At 69.2% G+C, this 20364-nt stretch overlaps 1 protein-coding gene across 1 annotated transcript; it reads right to left on the bottom strand.

The window, feature by feature from the left end:
• Nucleotides 1–1991: 1991 nt before the first annotated feature.
• Nucleotides 1992–15869, bottom strand: LOC106049952 (zinc finger protein 271-like). The gene is made up of 5 exons (XM_048053316.2): nt 15765–15869; nt 15110–15236; nt 14771–14884; nt 13517–14468; nt 1992–3192 (listed from the first exon to the last, which is right to left on the bottom strand). Exons 1-5 carry the CDS (start codon nt 15771–15773, stop codon nt 2136–2138), a joined length of 2259 nt encoding a protein of 752 aa, XP_047909273.2. The 5' UTR covers nt 15774–15869; the 3' UTR covers nt 1992–2135.
• Between the last annotated feature and the right edge of the window lie 4495 nt (nt 15870–20364).

Raw genomic sequence — 20364 nt, 5'->3', positions numbered from 1 at the left:
CTCCCCTGGCGCAACTTGAGGCCATTTTCCCCTCGTGTTTGGGAAAAGAGCCTGATCTCTACCTTGCTTCAATGTCCTTTCAGGTAGTTGTAGAGAGCAGTAAGGTCCCCCCTGAGCTTCCTCTTCTCCAGACTAAACAACCCCAGTGCCCTCAGCCTGGTGCCACCTGGAAGCTGACTGAAGGTGCGCTCGGTGCCTCCCCCAGAGCACTGATGACAATACCAGAGAAGTGGCCCCGTGGTGAGCCCTGGGGATGCCGCAGTCCAAGGGCTGTAAGCAGGCGCGGTGCTCTGTCCCCATCGTGCTCCTGCAGAGCTGGGGGCAGCTCGCTCCCCGCTGCGCACCCTTGGCTCCCCGCGCTGCTCCCTGTGCTGCTGCGGCCAGCCTCCATCCCGCAGCATTGCTCCAGCAACCTGACCATCCCCGTTCCCATCCTTGCAGAGGAAGCAGAAAGCGCACGGCCAGGCCACCAGTTGCCGCAGCACCGCGTGCTCGTGGCAGTGTGGGCTCAGCGACCACCCCGGCACCGCCGGCTGGGATTTGTATGGCTGCACCTGCCGTGGGGGCGCTTGGCCCACGAGGAGCTCCACCTGCCCGTGACTGCACCGCTGATCGCAGGTTTGGGGGTGTTTGGGGCGCCCCCAGCTCCTGGGGCTGATGGCATGCACTGCCCTGCGACCGAGGGGCGTTGGGTGAGGAGAAAGGACAGGCGGCGTGTCCTAACGGGAACACTGCCCCCTCGCGCTTGTTTCCACTTTTTATTAGTTCCTAGATTAGAAAAAAAAAAAAAAAAAAGAGGAAATATAAATACACGTGGTCCTTGCTGCGCTGCTCACCGGGGGTCTCCCACGCGCGGCAGCCCCCAGACCACAGCAGTGGTAGCAGTGACACCAGGCAGCCCCGCTCCCCTCCCCGAGGCACCGTGGGCAGCGGCTTAGCAGCACCCCAGTGAGGCAGGAGCAGTGCTGCTAGCCCATTTTATGGATGGGGAAACTGAGGCAAGGCATTTACAGAGCTGCCACGTGCCACCCACACAGCAGCTCCCAGCTCGTGGCCCCCACCCCAAAGGCAGCCCCCAGGGACTGTGGGTGCCCATCAGCGGAGGTGCCCAGGGTTGGGGTGCTCAGGGCTTTGAGCACCGTGAGCCCCAGGGGGAGATGTCCCCGTGCATGGCAGGGGTGGGATGGGGTGGTCTTTGTGGGTCTGGTCCCCCCGAATTGCTCTGTGGCATTATGGACAGCACGGCTCGGTAACCACACGATGCGAGCTGTGGGAGCCTCCCCAGGGACAAGGGGGGCTGCTGAGCCTTGGGGGGCAGAGGGACAGGAGCCGACAGCAGCGCCTGTGCCAGGGAAGGAGCACGCTGCAGCAGTGCCCCCCACGGCCCGTGCCGATGTGCCTGGGGTACATGTGAGGAGAAACGACGGCTCCTACTGCAAAACTCGCCCCTCTCCTACCCAGCAAGGAAGGGTGGGTGCCCGCTGCAGCACAGGGAGGGTGGCACAGGGACGGGGGGGGAGGCCCCGCAGCTGCTGGTACCCAAGCGAGGGGACAGAGGAGGTGGCAAGGGGACAACGCGGTGCTGGCCGGGCAGGGTGACCCGAGGCCATCTTCAGACACCCCCCGACACCTCTCCTGTACCAGTTCCTAACCCGGAGCTGGGGCACCTCGCTGGGGTGCGTGGTGGCCCCATGCCTGGGGCTGCGCCACCGCCACGCACCCGGCACACTGCACCAAGCACCAGCCCTGCGCAAACAGCCTGAGAGCGCCAGCCTGGCACGGGGAGGCGAGAGCACCCACGGTGCCAGGTCTAGCTTGGGCCCCGGCCCCGGTCCTGGCCGTGCATGAAGAAGCTCAGGGCCCCTTTACCACCAGCAGCAGGGGAACGGCCACACTCTGCCCCCCAGCATCCCCCAGGGCCAGGCTCAAGCCCTTGTCTGTGCTCCGTGTGCCGGGCACGCTGACAGTGTGCCGTGAGGGTGCCACGCTTGCTCCGGGGCGAGCTGACTCTGCAGCAGTGTCCCAACGCGCCACCAACACCACAGCAGGCCTGGGTCCCAAAATTGCTGTGCCATTCCCCCTCTGTCTGCTCCATCTGCAGAGACGTGCGCAGAGCTCTGCGCTTCTGCCAGCTCCTACTTGTACTTGGACAGGGCCTCCAGCGGCACCTGGAGCTGGGTGCAGGACATGAGCAGCGGGTGCACGGGGAGGAAGGGGCTGAAGGACTCCCCGTCCCGGTAGCAGGACAGGAGCCGCTCCTCCGTGTGCGTGCCCTGGTGCACGGTCAGCTCCTTCTTGTGGCTGAAGATCTTGCCACACTCGGTGCAGGGGTAGACCCGCTCCACCGTGTGGGTGAGGTGGTGCGTCCGCAGGTTGCCCTTGTACTTGAAGCTCTTCCCGCACTCCAGGCAGGTGAAGGGACGCTCGCCCGTGTGGATGCGCTTGTGCTTCATCAGCGTGGTCTTGAGGTTGAAGGTCTTGCCGCACTCGGGGCAGACGAAGGGGCGCTCGCCGGTGTGGATGCGCTGGTGGGTGATGAGCGTGCCCTTGCGGTTGAAGCTCTTGCCGCATTCGGTGCAGGTGAAGGGCTTCTCGCCCGTGTGGATGCGCTGGTGCTTGATCAGCTCGCCGTTGTGGCTGAAGCACTTGCCGCAGTCGGCGCAGGCGAAGGGGCGCTCGCCCGTGTGGATGCGCTGGTGCCGCGTCAGGTCGCCGTTGCGGCTGAAGCTCTTCCCGCACTCGCTGCAGCCGAAGGGCCGGTCGCCGACGTGGATCTTCTGGTGCAGGATGAAGGTCTTCTTGGCGCAGAAGCCCTTGCCGCACTCGGCGCAGATGAAAGGCCGCTCGCCGCGGTGGATCTTCTGGTGCGTGATGAAGTTGGCCTTGCGGTTGAAGCTCTTGCCGCACTCGGTGCAGGAGAAGGGCTTCTCGCCCGTGTGGATGCGCTGGTGCAGGATGAAGGTCTGCTTGGAGCAGAAGCTCTTCCCGCAGACGGTGCACTCGAAGGGCTTCTCGCCCGTGTGGATGCGCTGGTGCCGCATCAGGTCGCCCTTCTGGCTGAAGCTCTTCCCGCAGACGGTGCAGGCGAAGGGCTTCTCCCCGGTGTGCACACGCAGGTGGGTGATGAGGTTCCCCCGGTGCTGGAAGCTCTTCCCGCACTCGCTGCAGGCGAAGGGCCGCTCAGCGCCGTGGCTGCGGGGCCGCCGGGCCGGCTCAGTGCCAGGTGCCGACGTGACTTTGTGCCCAGCGGTGCTCGCTGGTGGGACAGGAGCTGTGCCCATCCCCACACAGAGCCCCCAGGGCTCGGTCACGCCGCCCCGCACCGGCTGCACCATCCACTGGCTGACACGGGGCGCAGCCTCCGGGCTTCTCTCCAGCAGAGCCACCTCTGGTTTCACGTCCTCTGGCTCCTCCTTGGGACGCTTCTCACCTTTGCCTTCGCCACCTACGAAGAGAAGAAAAAACCCGGCCACCACCGGCACAACGCAGAGCCAGGAGCTGCGCGTGGCCCTGCGCTCCTGGGAACCCGGCGCGGAGCTGAACCCATCGGCACAGGCACGGCACGGCTGCGGCACAGGGACAGCCCCGGGCATCACTGCTGGATGCAGCACTGCAACCACAGCCCAGTGCCACCGAGGCTGCCCAGGGGCTGCAGAGCCTCAGCTGTGGCACTGGGTTAGTGCAGCCGGGAGCCCCTTGGTGCGGGAGGAGCTGGAAGAAGCCATCACACCCTTGGCACTGCAGCCAGGTAAAATGCCTCCCTCAAACATGCCCCCACGACCAGACACACGTGCAAACTCTCATCGAAAGCCAAAACTGTGCAGAGATTGCATTTGCAGTTTAGGGCTCGAAGGACCTGTTTTTTTGCTATCGTGGAACCCCCAGGGGACGTGTTCAGCCCCCTCCTGTAAAACAAACTGACAGCTGAGGCTGCCCGGACAAGACGGAGAGCAGCTCGGTGCTCCTCCAGGGGCGCACAAGGAGCAGTGCCCCCAGGGCTGGCAGTAGCACGGGGCCAGGGTCCCTCCCTGTGGATTTCTGCCAGGTTGGGGCAGGGGGAGGACAGCAGCACCCCCAGGCTCTCTGCCTGCCCAGCTGCTCCAGCCCTTGGCGCGGTGACTCCCAGCAGCAGCTGCGCACCCAGACGCAGCCCCCAGAGGCAGACACAAGCCGGGTCCCAGCCCCGCAGTGCTCACCTGCACCTGCGCCTCCTGGGTCACCCGGGCCCTGGGGACACCCGATGTACGCCTCCTCCTCCGGCTCCACCTTCACAATCACTTCGGGCTTGGCATCGCCTGCGGGGGCAGAGGGCAGAGCTCTGGGGGCTGCGCTCGGCACACCCTGGGCATGGCCGCAGGCACCAGGGGCCGGATTCTGACCTCGGCTGGCAGCAGGGAGGGCAAGGGTGGGCGCTGCATGGCACCCGTGGGGTGTCACCATCCCCAGGACAGCATGGGACAGAGTGTCACCATCCCCAGGACTGCACGGGGCAGCTGCCTACAAAGGCACCGAGGGGCAGAGCAGGGAGCGTGACCCCATGGCACAGCCCCGGGCACCCCCATGTGCCCAGCCCCACTCACAGGCAGTGGGGTCGGGGGGCTCCTCCTTCTCCCGTGGGCAGCAGTCACCGTAGGAGTCGTCCTCAGGCTCGGTTTTGATGACGACCTCTGTTTTGATGCCTGTGGAAGGAAGCACCCGGCCCACACGTCCTGCTCTGGGGACGGACAGGGCCGTGCCGCTGCCACCCGCTGCCGCTGGGTCCCCGCTCCGCAGGCACTGGGTGCAGCGAGCTCGGTGCCTCCTGCAGCCAGAACCCTGGGGAACCACGGGGCTGCACCAGATGCAGGTCACTGAGGCTCCAAAGCACCCATCGATATTAAACTATCGTTATCTTACTAAGTTAAATACGATTAAATACTCGTTACGCAGGGAAGGGAACTGCTGCTTTTCCTGCAGGAGGCAGTTCCCGGTTCCCGAAGGGCGCGGGGCATGCCCCGTCCCAGCACAACCCCTCTGTGCAGCGCCCTGCTCCGCGTCACTTACTGGTGCTGGGGACACCGGGGATGCTGGGGACACTGGGGATGCCGGGGGCAGCAGCCCCCGCCCCTGGGCCCTGGGGGTACCCGATGGCCGACTCGTCCTCCGGCTCCGTTTTCACCACAATCTCGTGCTTCACACCAGCCCAGCCCTTTCCTGGGGAAGAAAAAGCCAAATTTGGGTTCCCTGGACGTGCGAGCAGACAGCAGCCAAGCAATGCTGCCACGCGCTCCGTGGCGCTGGGATGGGCACAGAGGGGACAAAACCTCCCCCGGGGGGAACGGAGACCCCCAGCACCACCCAGCCCAGGCAGCGACCACCCCAGTGGCTCCCTGCTGCCCAGGGTCCTCACCCACCGACCCCCCCCAGCAAACCGCTCCGCTGGGCCCTGGGGGCAGCAGGCACGGGCAGCCTGCCCGGGGGTCCCACGGCTCACCTGCACCGCGGGGGCCAGGGACTCCCCTGCGCCCCCCACCCCGGGGGTCCCCCACGAACGGCTTCTCCTCCGGCTCCATCGCCGGGGGTCTCGGGGTCCCGCCAGGAAATCCTGCCCGAGGGACAGGACAGCCGCCTGCAGCCGCACTGCTCCCTGCGAACGCCTGCAGAGAGACCCCAGGCAGAAGTCACCCTCTGTGCCAAACTGGCCCCAAAATGCAAGCAGCGAAGCAGCACCACAGACAGCTGGGGACTGGGGGGGCTCGGGCACAGGGGGGCTCCGGAGATCTCCAAGCTGCTTCTCCTGACGGCTGATTCCTCCCCTCCCCTTCCATCCTATCCCTTCCCCTCCCCTCTGCCTTCGGGGAGTTGCTGCTTTCAGCAGGGGCAGGCACAGGAGGAGGAGGAAGAAGAGGAAGACCGACATGGGGGCTACGACAGCACAGAGCAGCCCAGGACAGGGCTCGGTCACCCTGCCCGCACCCCCACCTCCCTCCTCGCAGCCCAGCAGCAGCGGCACAAGGTCACAGCCAAGGCACGCGGCAGGGCCGGAGGGGAAGGAGGAACCGGGCAGGAGGAACCAGGAGAAAACCCTGCGGAGTTCGGAGGCGGCTGCGCCCCATGGAGCCGGCAAGCTTTCCTCGGCTGCTGGGCACAGTTTTCACGAAGGCACGGCGATGCGGTAGATGCAATCTCAGTGGAATTTGACACGCTGCCACAAGCAGTGCCGGGGCAGCCCCAGAGCAGGTGAGGAGCCGCTGGGGACACCCCCGTGGTGAGGGTCGGCATCCCCAGGCACCCCCAAGGCACCCCCAGGCACGATGCGCTCAGGCGCCCTCCTGAGCAGGATGCAGTGGCAGCGCCCAGGGGGGATGCGGCTGCATCCTGGCAGAGCCGCCGCCGGGCCCCACATGCCTGTGAAGGGGCCTCCAGCATCACTCCCGACCCCGTCCTGCCGAGCTGCACATGCAGCAGACCTCCAGAGCAACGCGTGCTGGGCACCCCGGGGACGCTCCCTGCTCGTGCAGCACCCCAAGGGCAGCTTCCCGTATTCACCATGTCCTACCCGGACTTTCCCTCCGACACACCCGGACCCACATGCTACCACTCCTTGAGAAGCTCTCCGCTCCTCAGGGCACCCGGTGCTGCCACCGCCTTTGTTGGCCAAACGCTCTGTGCCCAGGGGGCCTCTGGCAAACTGCACGTAGCCACAGAGCGAGCTGGAGCTGGAGCTGGAGCAGGAGCAGGAGCAGCAGCAGCAGCAGGAGCAGGGTCCTCGTCCCTCATCCCGCCAGCCCCGTGCCCCGTCCTGAACCTTGCTTTCCCTCCCACTTGGTGCCACGTCCCTGCGGTGCAGAGCGTGTCCTGCCTTCCACCTAACCGCAGCACCGGGAGCCACGGGGCAGAGCGTGAGCCGAGGCAGGACCTGCTGCTGTGGCCGCTGCCCACCCGCGCCAACGCCGCCCCGCAGCCAGCCCAGCACCAGTGCTCTGAGCCAAGAGGACCTGGCGCCGCCGGGGATGCCCGGAGGTGGCACGGGGCCGGGAGGGCGCGCGGGCAGGCACGGAGCTCAGCCGGGGCTGGAGGGAGCAGGGTGCAGGGGTTGTCCAGCTCAGTGCTGCTTTCAAACAAGAGAGGGGTTGTTCCGGGGGGGCTCTCCCCGAGGTGCCCCCCACCCCCTGCTAGCTCGCGCGCTGGCACAAGCCCGTCCTGGGGCCGGGACATTTCGGATGAGCTCCAGCAGGCGCCAGCCAGGGCCGGGCACGGGTTCTGCCCGCGTTACCTGCGCCCCTCGTAGCGCAGCCCGGTGCCTCTCCCGCCCCACATCCATCCCCCCCAGCACCTCCCGGTGCCCCGGGACAGCGCCCGGTGCCGCGCCGCAGCGCCCGGACCCCCGCCCGTCCCCTCCCCGCTCCTTCGTGCCAGGCCCTGGGGGCAGCAGGGTCCCGATGCAGCGCAGCCGGTGCCGAGCCGTGCCGAGCCGTGCCGAGCCCGCGGCTCTCACAAAGCCGTGCCCGCTGCCGGCAGAGCCTCGCGGGGCGGACGGGGGCAGGCGGCTGGCGCAGGGGGCGCCGCTCGTAGCGGGGGCACGGCCCCAGCCCCACCGGGGACCGGCGGCACCGGCGGGCGGCGAGCCCCGAGCACGCACCGCAAGCGGCGATTTGCGGTACTAACGGGTATTCCTCGGGTCTGGCGGGGTACGCCCCACGGAGGGGTCGCACGCCGCTGGCTCCGAGCGCCCACCCGGGGCCGGACAGCAGCGGGGGGGGGCCCGGGGGCCGGGGGGAGCGGCGGGTGCCGGAGCCCCCTGGCGCCGCCCCGGGTACCCTCGGGCCCCGCTTCCCCCCCCCGCGGCACCGGCCCCGTCCCGGGCTCCCCGTGCCCCCCCGGCGCCCCCCGTTTTTTTTGGGGAGGTCGCACGAGCGGCACCCGCACCGCGCGCACCGCGCTCCAGCCCCGCGGTCCCAGCGCACCGCGCACGACGGGCACCGGGGCTGGGGCGGAGGGGGGTGGGGGGGGTGCGCGCCCCCCCGGTTTCTCCCCCCGGTGCCCCCCCCCCCCGAACCCCGGCCGGCCCCGTGCCCCCCGCCCCGCTCTCACCGGCGGCGCTCAGAGGGGCGGCGGCTCGGGCATCGCCGCCGATGGCCGCCGACCGCGGGACCGCACCGGGGCGGGCGCACGGGGCGAGGCAGACAAAGGGCCGCCCCGCTGCACGCCGGGAGTTGTAGTGCGCCCCGCCGCCCCCCCGGTACCGGCACCGCCCCGCCGCCCCCCCCCCCCCCCCGGCACCGCCCCGCCGCCCCCCCGGTACCGGCACGGCCCCGGCCCCGGCCCCGCCCCGGCGCGCCTCAGCCCTCCGCAGGGCACCGGGGGGGACTCGGGGGGAGGCTGGAGCCTGGCCGGAGGGGGGCTTGCCGGGGGGGGGCTCGCCGGGGGGGGGCTCACCGCGGGGCTCAGCCGCTGCTGCCACGGGCAAAGGGGCCGGGTCCGGGGAGCGCGGTGCGGCGTGCTGCCCGGGGCTGGCGGCCCACAGAGCCTGGAAGCAGCGAGTGCCACCCCCTGCCCCCCCCTGCCCCCGGGCGGGGAACGGGACCGAGGGCCCTGGCGCTTCGTCCCCGCCGCTCCCTCACGGTCCCTCTCTGCCCCTGCTCCCCGTGGGGTCCCTCCCACGGGATGCCGTCCTTCCCGAACTGATCCCTCGTGGGCTGCCCAGAGGCAGCAGCTCCTCAGGAACTGCTCCCACACAGCTCCGTACCACGGGGTCCGTCCCCCAGGAGCAAACTGCTCCAGCACGGGTCCCCCACGGGCGGCAGCTCCCCCCAGACCCCTGCTCCTGCGGGGGCTCCTCTCCACGGGCAGCACAGCGGGGACCTGCCCACGACACCCGTGCAGGCAGCGCACACCGGGACACCGCTGCAGCCCCCAGCCCTGGTCCCATCTCCCCACAGACCCTGGGGCCGGGGCCACCTCCCCTCCCTTCTACCCACCTGGAAATGGGGACGCAGGGGGGGGCACAGGGTGCGGGACCCCCTGGGAGAGCCCCCGGACACTGGTAGGGCTGGGAGGTGGCTACAGAGGGGCAGGCAGCACGAGGGCTCCTGCACCCCAAAATTGCTGGTCCAGCTCAGAGCAGGGCACGCTGCGGAGGCACCGGCACAGGGCTGCGCACGTAGGAGGAGAGAAATAACAACGGTAACACAAGTAGGACGGCGGAGGAGAGGATGAGCAAGAGCCTCCCGCCCTGGGGCTTCTCACCCTGCCGTACCCAGCTGTGTGGGCACTGGGGCTGGCGCGGGGACGTCTCCCCACCAGCTCCACCACGCGTCCCTCGGAGCGGGGAAGGGCAGCCAGGCGCAGAGCTCGGCAGGCACCCAGAGGCTGCCCCCACCGTGGTTGTTTCCTGGCCTCAGTGCTGGGAGCAAAGCCTCGGGCGTAACTTGGCCGAGGCGTTGCATCAGGGGCCGGCTGCAGCTCCCTGCCCCACGGAGGAATTTTGGGTCCTGTTGCTCTGTCACATTCTGCACTCCTGGGCATGAAGCTGGAGCCAGGGCGTCCTCCTGAGCAGCTGGGGTGACACCAGGGCACAGATGACAGCCAAGCGACTGGGTCGGCTTTGGGACGGTGGCACGCTCCCAGCCAGAGGGCAGCAGGCAGCCAGGAGGGGACAGGGAGCAGCGAGGTGACAGAAGGAAAGAGAGGGAAGCGGCCAAATACCATTGAGGAGCCTGGGAGCAGGGCCAGCAGGAGCAGGACCGGAGCCAGAAGACGCCCGTCCTGCCCCTGCCACGCTGCTGAATGTGGCCAAGCCGTCACCTCCCACAGGCTCCAGGCATTTAAGTCCACACGTGGAGCCAGCCGCTGTGCCGGTGAGCCAGGTTTTGTGAACATCAACCCCAAAAAATGGGGCCAGAGCCAAGCCTGGGTCACGCCGGCTCCCTGCCAGCTCCGGTGCAGCTGCACCGTGACTGCTGCCCCGCGTGGCCCCGCACTCCCAGCGGTGCCGACCTGCAGGTCCTCACGCTGTGTCCTCGTGTGGCTGCAGCCATGTGCAGCGGGCACCCGTCCTGCTGCACCGCAGCGTTTTGGGACCAGCACCCGGCTGCCTTCACCGCCACCGCCGTGCTCCATCCACTCCTGGCAGCGCTGTGGAGGAGGGCGCTCGCACCCACGACAGCCCCGGGATCAGCTTCTCTCTGTTTTTGCTGTTTCTGTGATTGGCCATTATTCTACCGCCAGTAAAAACGAAAATTATGGTGCCATCCACTGAGCTTGGTACCACAGCACGGCCAACAGCAGCAGAGCTCCGGCTGGCAGAGGGAGCAAACGCCCTCCGCGAGACGGCCGCGGTGCGCGGCAGTGCTGCAGCGAGCGCGTGCTGCTGGGAGCACTGCGGCTCCCGAGGGAAAAGGCCCCGCCGCTGCGGCTGGATTAACGCGGAGATTGATCAGGTCTTTGTCTGAGCTCGCACGTGCCCTGAGACCAGCAGGATGTGAGCACTGCACAGCCTCCTGCGCCTGAGCAGGTGGCGTTTGGCCGCGGTCCCTGGGATGCGCGGCTGCAGCAAGGGCAGCGTCCCGGCTCCGCAGGCCCCAGGGCCTTGGGGACACCCAACGGCAGGGGCTGTGGCAGGGGCTGGCCCCGGGGTTGGGGGGGGCACAGCAGGGGGCACAGAACGGCCGTGCCCCCCGGGAGCGCTGCATGGGGCCAGCGTGGGATGCTGGCCCCGCTGGGCTGGGTGGCGGCAGGATGCAGGGCGGTGATGCTGGCGCAGCCCGGAGGCGTCGCGCTCCCGATGGCACCCAGGAGGCAACGCAGGGTCCCGCTCAGAGCCACCCATCGACCGCTCGGTGCTGCTCAGGCTTCGGTGCATCCCGGTGGCTCCGCAGAGGGGAGCAGCACCCCCGAGCAGGTCCCCCCAGCACCGTCCTGCCCCATCCCAGCAGCAAGGAGCCACACACCACACAGGGCAAAACGAGCACCCCCAAGGTGCTGCAGGACAAGCCCATGCCAGGAGCAGCCCCAGCGCAGCCCTGGGACGCCCCAGAGCAGGGGATGCCCCCGGGACCCGCGCCTCCTCTCGGGGCAGCTCAGGGGGTGGCGGGGTGGTGCCCCACAGGTGGCTGCTCCTCGCCCCAGCTCTCACCGAGGGCCAAGCCCCTTTTAGGGCAGCAGACCCGAGGCGCCAGGAAGGCTGCTTGTCCCTGGGTGTCCCCAGACCCTGCTAAGTCAGGTGTCAGCACTGCCGCACCTACGTGGGGCCCCACGGCCCAAAATGCCACAGGCCTTGGGCCGGTGCGGGCACCCCGCGCACCCAGGAAGCGCGGCTGGGGGCAGAGGGCTGCACAGCCGGGCACCACAAGCCGCGCTCAGCCGCGCTCAAGGGCAGGAGCCAGGAGCCTTGGCACGTCCTCCGGAGCCACCTGCATCCTCTTCCTCCCTGCAGCCAGCAAACATGCCCACCCGGGGCTGCGAGCCGGTGGCGCTTGGCCAGCCACTTCCAACCCGCTGCTCCATGCGCCCGCGCCTCCCTCGCTGGCTGGCACCCTGGCAGGACGCAGAGGAGCAGCAGGCACGGTCACGGCGCAGCTCCTGGAGCTCACGGAGCATCAGGCACCCTGTGGGCAGGGGCACGGCCCGGCATGGGCACTGCTCACCGCAGCCTCCCCGGTGCCCCTCGCCTCCGCGGCCATCCAGGAACGGAGACGCCCGGGGCTCCCGGCAGCGATGCAGCGGGGACCAGGCGAGGCAGGGCACAGCAGCCAGGAGCAGGCAGCAAACCCCTCACCCCTCCCTGCATCGCTCCTGCTCCTCTCCATCCACCCGGCCCGGGGGGCACCGGTTCACCCAAACAGCCACGTGTCTGCAAAAGGACTTTATTAAGCTACGAAAATACACAAATCATCCTAATAATTGACACCATGCCCCATGACTTAAAGTAGACACTATCCCAGGTGATGGTACCCAAAGGAAAAGCCACCATCCCGTCCCCCAGGCCAGGAGCCCACCCGGGCAGTGCCAGCAGCGGGTCCCTGCCTTGGTGACCGGTAGGAGAGGACAGAGGGGAGCAGCACGCAGAGCCTCACAGCGCACCCGATGAAGCCTGCCTTCACCCCAGGGGCCACGGAGGAAGCACGCAGCACCACACAGCAGTTCCTAGGAAGGCGCACCCCAAAGGCCCAACCGCAGGGTTTGGCCACAAGCCCGGAGGGGCTGGGCAGCACACAGCTCGTTGGAGAGGGGAAAACCCTCCCTGGGGGAGCACCGGCCGGATCCTGCGCCAGGGCTGCACCGCTCCCGTGGCACAAGCACCTTTCCCCGAGGCCGGCACAACGCAGCTCGCGGAACAGCAGCACTCCTGCCCTCCCGAGCTGCGGCACGAGCCTGCCGAGGCCGGGCGCAGGCTGGGAGCCGTGGTGCAGGCTCCAGCCACGCAGCCGGTGCTCAGTCACACTCTGTGAGTTGCTCAGAGCCCGTGCGAGAGCTGTGTGCCAGTGCTGCAGGAGCAGGGCAGGCACCGGAGCCCCGGACACCTGCGCTGCAGGACACACGGACAGCAGGGTGCACGGATGGATGGACACCTCTCCATGCCAGGCTCTGGCAGGCGAGCAGCCCAGCCGGCTGCGCTCTCCCAGCACCAGCGGGGCTGCCAAACCCCCGCCACCCCGCTGGCTGCACGGGGAGCAAAAGCTCCCGGAGCGCAGCACAGCCAGGAAGGGCCCCCCCAGCTCCCGAGCCTGGGAAGGGGGCGATGCCGGTGAGCGGGGCTGGGGCACGCAGCGGGACTGGAAGCGCGTCTGGTGCCGTGCAGTGCGGGCAGCCCCAGGGACCGGGGGCACGGGGTCCTCGTCCTGCCCCTCGGTGTTGATCCTGATGCGGAGGCCAGCCCACTCTCCTTCACCGAGGTGGGGTCTGCAGCAGCCGGCACTCAGGCCGGGGGTACCCTGTTCAGGGCCCCCCTCCCATGGTCCCAGCCTCCCCCAGGCAGGGCCACATCCTGGGGGGCTGCTCGGGCGTGGGAGAGGCTGTGGCCTCCCCAAAGCGGCCACAGGAGCCTCCCCTTACTTGCACTGCACAGCCCCGAGGTGCTGGGGTCAGGAGGTAGCTCAAGGTCCTGGGAACGGGGCAGGGGTCCTGGGTGCTGCCCCCCAGCGCCCCCAGCCCAATGCGGGCAGCCAGGGGCTGGGTGGCAGCAGGGAGCCAGCCCTGCGAGCAGGGCCCAGGGCTCAAAGCTCCCCTCTGCCCTGCCAGCCGGGGGCACAGCAGCACGGGGTCTTTCCAGCTCGGCTGCAGCCGCCCAGGCTCCACGCTCCCGTCGCTCTCCTGGCTTTGAGCACAGACGAGGACACGAAGACACCCGGGCAGCTCCGCCGGCTGCCAGGAGGCTGCTGCTTCCCAGCCCCGCCTGGGCACCAGGGGAAGCACGCAGGGTGGGAATTCCTTGAGGTCTTGAGGGGTCAGGGTGAAGTCCCAAGCCACGTTTGAGAGCTACGGCCGCCCGTCCGGCGGGTCGCCCCCCGTGCCGAAGGTCCCGCTGTCTCCATGCGCCCGCAGGTGCAGGAGCAGCTTGCTCTTGGAGCTGAAGCCCAGCCTGCACTGGGCGCAGGCGAAAGTCTTGTAGCGCCGGTGGAGCTTCTTGTGCGTGATGAGGTTGGCCTTGTTGCAGAAGGCCTTGTCGCACTGGGCGCAGGCGTAGGGCCGCTCGCCCGTGTGCACGCGCTGGTGCACCAGCAGGTTCCCGCTGCGGCTGAAGCTGCGGCTGCAGACGGGGCACTTGTGGGAGCGCTCGGGCGCGTGGCTGCGCTGGTGGATCATCAGGCTCTCCTTCCAGCTGAAGCTGCGGTTGCAGCGCCCGCAGACGAAGGGCCGCTCCTCGACGTGGGTGGCCCGGTGCCGGCTCAGGCTGGCCTCGTCCTCGAAGCGCTTCTCGCACTCGGGGCACTGGCGCAGCGCGGCGGCCGCGTGCTCCTGGCGGTGCGCCTGCAGGTCCCGCTTGTGGCGGAAGCGCCGGCCACAGAGCGCGCAGGGGTAGCCGCCCTCGCCCGCGTGGCAGGCCCGGTGCCGCAGCAGGTCCCCTCGCAGGCAGAAGGTGCGGCCGCACTCGGCGCAGGCGTGCCGGTGCCGGCCCCGGTGCTTCTTGTGCGTCAGGAGGTTGCGGTGGTGCTGGAAAACCTTCCCGCAGGCTGCGCACTCGTGGGTGGGCGCCGGGCCGAGGTGCTCGCCCTGGTGCGCGCCCAGGCTGGCCGCGTCCTCGAAGTTCTCCCCGCAGGTGCCGCAGATGAGGAGCCCCCCGGCCGCCGCCGGCTCCAGCGGCCGCTCACCCTGTTCCCACGGCCCCATCCTCCCGGGGGAGCCCCAGGTCCCTGCCTCGCACCAGCCAGGGCACAGAGGGGGGCACCCCAGCTCCTCGGCACCCCCGGCCAGCGGCGCAGGTGGGACCGAGCGTCCCTCGTCACTGTCCCCAGGCGGGTCCTCGCCAGCTGTCCTGCCCCGGGCAGCTGCAGGGAGCGGAGGCACAGCATCAGGGAATTGTCCCAGCAGTGTCCCCACAGCCCAACGAAGCCGCCATGTGGGCAGCACCAGCCCCTCACCTGGGCGCAGCGCTGCAGCCTCCCCTCGCCCCTCTGGTGCCACGGGGTGGGGGGCCTGGGGAAGGCCAAGCTGCGACGCCCCCACCTCTGGCTGGAGCTGCCGGCCTCACGGCACAGCTCGGGGCTCCTGCCCACGACGCACGGAACCTGCCCCAGCTTCCAGCCCGCTGTCCCCAGGCACCGGGGGGGCTGCGCCCCACGTCACTCACCAATGCCAGCAGTGTTGGGAGTTGCTCCATCCCCATCACCAGGGGGAGCCCCCCCGCACGACTCCTCCTCAGGCTCCATTTTGTGGATGAGCTTGGATGAGACGTCAACAGAGCCTGCGTGGGGAAGAGACCCCTCAGTATCCCCCGGAGCATACCCGGGGAGTGTCTCCGCCACCAGAGACCCCGGGGACATGCCAGGGGTGCCAACAGTGCCACCCAAAGCTGCTGGTGCCAGCCCCAGCAGTGGCACCGAAGCTGGGAGCAGTGGGGCTGGGGTGCCCAGAGCGCTGCCCATGCACGTTTTTGGCCAGCCCGGGCCCCGGCACGGCTCCTCCTTACCCAGGCAGGCGACCAGGTCGTAGTTGTCCATCATCACCTCCTGGTACAGCTCCCGCTGCCACGCCGCCAGCTCTACCCACTCCTCGGGGGAGAAGTAGATGGCCACGTCCTCAAACGCCACTGCAGCCTGGAAAGCAAAGCCGGGGCTGAGGGGCCCGGGGGTCCGGCGGCTCCATCCCCGCCCGCTGCTCCCGGTGGGATGTGGCACCTGCAGTGCCCGGGGGACACGCGGGGCCGTGGCGTGTCACGGTTCCCGGAGCATCCCCATCCCACCCCATCCCCATCCCCATCCCCATCCCCATCCCATCCCATCCCATCCCATCCCATCCCCATCCCCATCCCATCACCATCCCACCCCATCCCCATCCCCATCCCCATCCCATCCCATCCCTTCCCATCCCCATCCCATCCCATCCCCATCCCATCCCCATCCCCATCCCATCCCATCCCATCCCCGTCCCCACCCGCGGGCCGCCCGGACCCCGGCCGGGCAGGGTCTGTGCGCTCCGCACGCAGGGCACGGCACAGCCCGGCCCGCAGCTACCGGGCCAGAACCGGGCACCGGGACGAGAAGGAGCTGCCCCGGGGACCGGCCCCCCCGGGGCTCCCCCCGCCTGCCCCTCCCCTCCCGGGCGCGGGGTCCCGCGGGCCGCACCCGCTGCATCGCTGCCGCGGGCGGGAGGCGGCGGCACCGGGAGCCCCCGGCTCGGGGCGGCCACGCCGCGATGGCGCCGGCGGAGCCACCACCGGGGCGGGCCCGGAAGGGGACGGCGGGGGCGGAGAGGGGCGGGGCGGGGCGGGGAGCACCGGGCGGTGTCAGCACCGGGGAGCACCGGCACCGGGGAGCATCAGCCGCGGGGAGCACCGGCACCGGGGCGCACCGGCACCGGGCGGTGTCAGCACCGGGGAGCACTGGCACCGGGGGCGCATCGCGGGCGGGGAGCACCGGCACCGGGAGCACCGGCACCGGGAGCACCGGCACCGGGCGCCCCCCCGGCCTGCTCGCCGCTACCGATCCGGTGCTCCCCCGGCGAGGCCGGGTGCCGTTCCGGGCCTCGCCGCCCCGCAGCCGCCGCTTTGGGCAGGCGGGGACCCCGCTGCGCCGCCCCGGTGGCGGCAGGGAGAGCCCCCGGTACCGGCGGGCCTGGCACCGATAGCGGCGGTGCCGGCACCCGGGCCGTGGGAGAGGCCGGAGCAGGCGGCGGCCGGGCCCCGTCCTCGCCAGCAGCGCCCTGCCCGGCTGCGCACCCCGGGATCCGCGCCCGGCCCCGGCCGCTGCCCCCCGGCCCTCGGAGGTGCCGGAGCCGCGCTGCACGGGGAGCCCGGGGGTTACCGGTGCCCGCAGGAGCCCGCTGCGAGAAACGGCCCGCGTCGGGCTCCGGGGCCGGCAGAGCCCTGCCCTGCCCGCAGCCCTGTCCGGGAGCCCCCCGCGCCCCCAGCTCCGGGCCCGGAGCACGCAGCCCCCCCCCCCGGGCACTTCCCCCCGCAGCCCCCGCAGCACTGTCAGCACCGCCCCGCTCGCAGACAGGGAAACTGAGGCACGCGGCTGCTGCACCACGGGGCTGGGGGACAGCGGCACGGCCCCCGCGCAGAGCCAGGAGCCTCCTGCCCCCGGGGGGGCCGTGTCCGCGTCCCGACACCGCAGGGTGGGCTCCCCCCGGCACCGCAGTGCTGCGCTGGTGAGGTTTTGAGGTGCGCAGTTATTGGGGGTGTCTGGGTTACGGGGGGTACGCAGTTATTGGGGTGCGGGGCTATGCCCAGTTTATTCACAGTGTGCAGGTTATCGTGATGCCAGGTTACTGGGGTGCACAGCTTTTGGGTTGCCCGGATATTGGGAACCATGGTTATTGGGCTGCTGGGTTATTGGGGTGCCCCATTATTGGGGTGCGGGGTTATTGGGATGGGTTTATCAGGGTGCTTGAGTTATTTAGGTGCCCGGTTATTGAGGTGCCTGATTATTGGGATGCTGGGGTTTTTTGGGTGCTGGGTTATTGGGGTGACCAATTATTGAGGTACTGAGTTATTGAGGTGCCTGGTTATTGGGGGTGCCTCATTATTGGGGGTGTCTGATTATTGGGGTACTGGGTTATTGGGGTGCCTGATTATTGGGGTGTGGGGTTATTGGGGTATCTGATATTGGGTCACCCGATTATTGGGGTGCCCACCTTGCAAGGCAGCACAGCCCCAAGGCGCAGGGGGTGCAGCCCCGCTGGGAGCCGTGGTCCCGACACAGGGTGGGCAGCAGCATCCAGAGGGGGCCGCAGGGACCCGACCCTCACAAAGGCTGGAGCAGAGGGCGGCGTTACCCCGTGCCGCTGTGTTCCCGATCCCTTTTAGCGTTGACCGCACAATCGGCAGAGAAGGCAGCACAGAGCCCAACGCACCGCCAGGAACCAGGGGGGTCCTCGCCCCCGCGCCCCCTCCCAGACCCCCATCGGGTGGGGACCGGGCTGCAGCGGCGGAGCAGAACGGGAAGCTGCGCGCCTGCCCCGGCAGGTGTCACCCGACAAGAAAATAAATCGTCTTTCACAAGTAGGGCAAACGTCTAAAAATGTTGCCCGGGAGGTACGCGGAGCCGCAGTGAGAGGAAAATGAGCGCGTGAGGTTCCCGGGGAGGGCAGGAAAGTTTCCGCAGGGCACCAAGGACCCGGAGCAGCGGGGCGCAGGCTGCAGCGGGTGCCCAACAGGCCCTGGCCGTGCAGGGCTGCAGAGCCCCCGACACGGGGGTGGCGTTGGGGTGGTGAGGAAATGTGGGCAGAGCGCAGGAACACGTGGGCAGAGCGGACACGGAGCCTTCTCCTGCAGGAGGCACGGGGGGAGGCAGCCCCGCAGGGGGCTGGCGGCACGGGTGGGGACGGGGATGTGCACAGCTGCGTGCGCTGGGATGAAAGCCGAGGGAAACTGCAGGATGAAAGCCGAGAGAAACTGCACAGGGCTCGGTTAAAAGCGGCTGGGTAGGAGACAGCGGGCTGCGCTCCCTCCCGCACAGCTCACGCATCAACGAGCACGCGGGGGGGAGATGGCGTGCGCAGGGCTGGCGGTACCGCACCGTGCCGAACCGCGCCGCATGCGGTGCTCCCAGCGGCTCCTCACCCCGGGCAATGCCCGTCCTGGTACTCCAGGCACCAAGTTAAACCGGTCCCCAGAATCACAGCTCTGGTTGGCAGACACCTAGCAGAAGTGCTGTTTGTGTTTTAAGGCCGGGGAGGCCGTGACATTAGGGGTGAGGAGCACAAGGGCGGCTGTGGCGGGGCTGGCACCGCCATGTCCCCGTACAGCCTGTGCCGGCCGCACTGCGAGCAGGGCTGGGCACCCAAACCTGAGGTCATGGGGGAGAAAACCCAGGCCTTGGAGGTGAGCGCGCTTTGCACCAACACGTCCCTGCCACATGCACCCATGCAGAGACCGACCCCAGGCCCCCGGTCCTCGGGGTGCTGCTGATGCTCCTGTCCCCAGGGCAGGACGTGGGCAGCGCCCGTATCCTGCACCGCACAGCCCCGGCTGCAGGGGAAGCCTCAGCAGGGCTCGGAGCCCCTGCACCCAGCACGATGTCCCCTCCCCAGGGGGGTGTTGGTGACCGACATTTGGTTGCTGCTGCCCCCGTCCCCTCCACAGAGCCAAGGACTTTTCTGCTTCTCGTGCTGCCTTGCTGGTGAGCAGGCGAGGGGTGCACCAGGACCTGGGGGGGGGGACACAGCTGGGAGAGCTGACCCAAAGGGACGGCCCACAGCCTGTGGCATCACGCAATAAAAGCTGGGGCAAGGAAGGATGAGTGGGGGACTTTCAGAGCAATGGCGTTTGTCTTCCCAAGAAACCGTAACGCATGATGAGCCCTGCTCTCCTGGACGTGGCCGAGCGCCTGCCTGCTGATGGGAAGCAGGGACGGAATTCCTCGGTTTGCTTTGCTCGCAAGCAGCTCTTGCTCCGCCGGTTAAACTGCCTTTATGTCAACCCGCAAGATTTTCCCATCCCACTGTGGGGCAGTGAGCGAGCAGCTGCATGGTGCTGGGCTGCCTGCCGAGAAAAACAGCTGAAAAGGTAATGACGACGACGGTCTGCCTGGTTACATAACGCTGAGCAGGGCGAGTTTTTAGACCGCAGCCCTTTCCCTTCACGTCTCTGCCATTCCCACCACCAGCTCCCCCCGACCCCCAAATCTGCAGAGCCTTAAACGCACGCAGCCTGCACCCCGCTGCGCCCCTCGCTCTGCTCCGCGCCCAGGACAGCGCAGAAAGCAGCAGCCCCCCGGGAGCAGCGGGGGCTGCACGGAGCCCGGCCCCGCAGCAGCACCCAGGACACCGCGGAGCTGGAGCCGGGCTCCTCAGGCACCAGGACCGCGGTGAAATCCCCAGCACGGAAAGAAGGCAGAGACGGAGCCCAGCAGATGGGGAAGCCGCCAACACCCCCGTGCCGGGAAATCACCTCCCCTCGGCGCGCGGGAGGCGCGAAGTGAAGGATTTTCCTGGCACAGGGAGCCAAGAGCTGCTCCCTGCAGGCTGCAGCCCCCAGGATGCCACATGGGACACAGGGACACGTCCTGCACCCACGGCTGGGGACCTCAGCCCGGACACGTCCCACGCTCCCTCCTCTCCCCCTGCCCAGCAGCGCTGCGGGGCTGCCGCGGGCACGGGACATGCACAGGGAGAGACGGGGCCACGAGCGCAGGGGGCGAGAACCTGCCAGAGGCTCCAAAAGCGCGGAGAATGCCTTTCCCTTTCCTTTTGTTGCCAAAGAGAACGGAAATTTTGCAGACAGCTGAAGCGCCCCTGCTGGGTACCGAACTGCTGCTGCTGTGCTTAGGCACGAGAAATCCCCCCCGGTGCGCTCACCCGGCAGCACCGCGGGGCTCGGGAGGCGGCAGCAGGGTGGGCACGGGCTGCATGGCCGGGGCTGGGCTGTGCCCTGTGGTGACACCCGGTGCCGCGCGGTGACACCCAGTGCCACCCAGTGCCACCCAGTGCCACCCAGTGCCACCCAGTGCTACCCAGGTGCCGGCTGATGCGGCAGGGCCCAGCGCCAGCTCTGATTAAACCTCGCTGCGGGCTCACGGCCAAGGGCAGGTGGCCTCGGTTGGGCACGAGCCACGGGCACAGGCTGGCACCAAAACGCAAGCTCAGGAGCAGCGTGTCCCTGCGGTGCCAGCAGCCCTCCTGCCCGTGCTGGGCCGGTCCCGTGCACAAACCCGCGCCGTGCCCGTGCCAGCAGTGCCACAGAGGCCGGAGCTGGCGGGGCTGGGCTCACAGAGCCCCACTGGG

Source organism: Anser cygnoides, chromosome 2, assembly GCF_040182565.1.
Source record: "Anser cygnoides isolate HZ-2024a breed goose chromosome 2, Taihu_goose_T2T_genome, whole genome shotgun sequence".
In the NCBI taxonomy this organism is placed as follows: Eukaryota; Metazoa; Chordata; class Aves; order Anseriformes; family Anatidae; genus Anser; species Anser cygnoides.
Note: the sequence above shows the minus strand (reverse complement) of the source record. Positions and strands in the feature narration are given on the sequence as shown.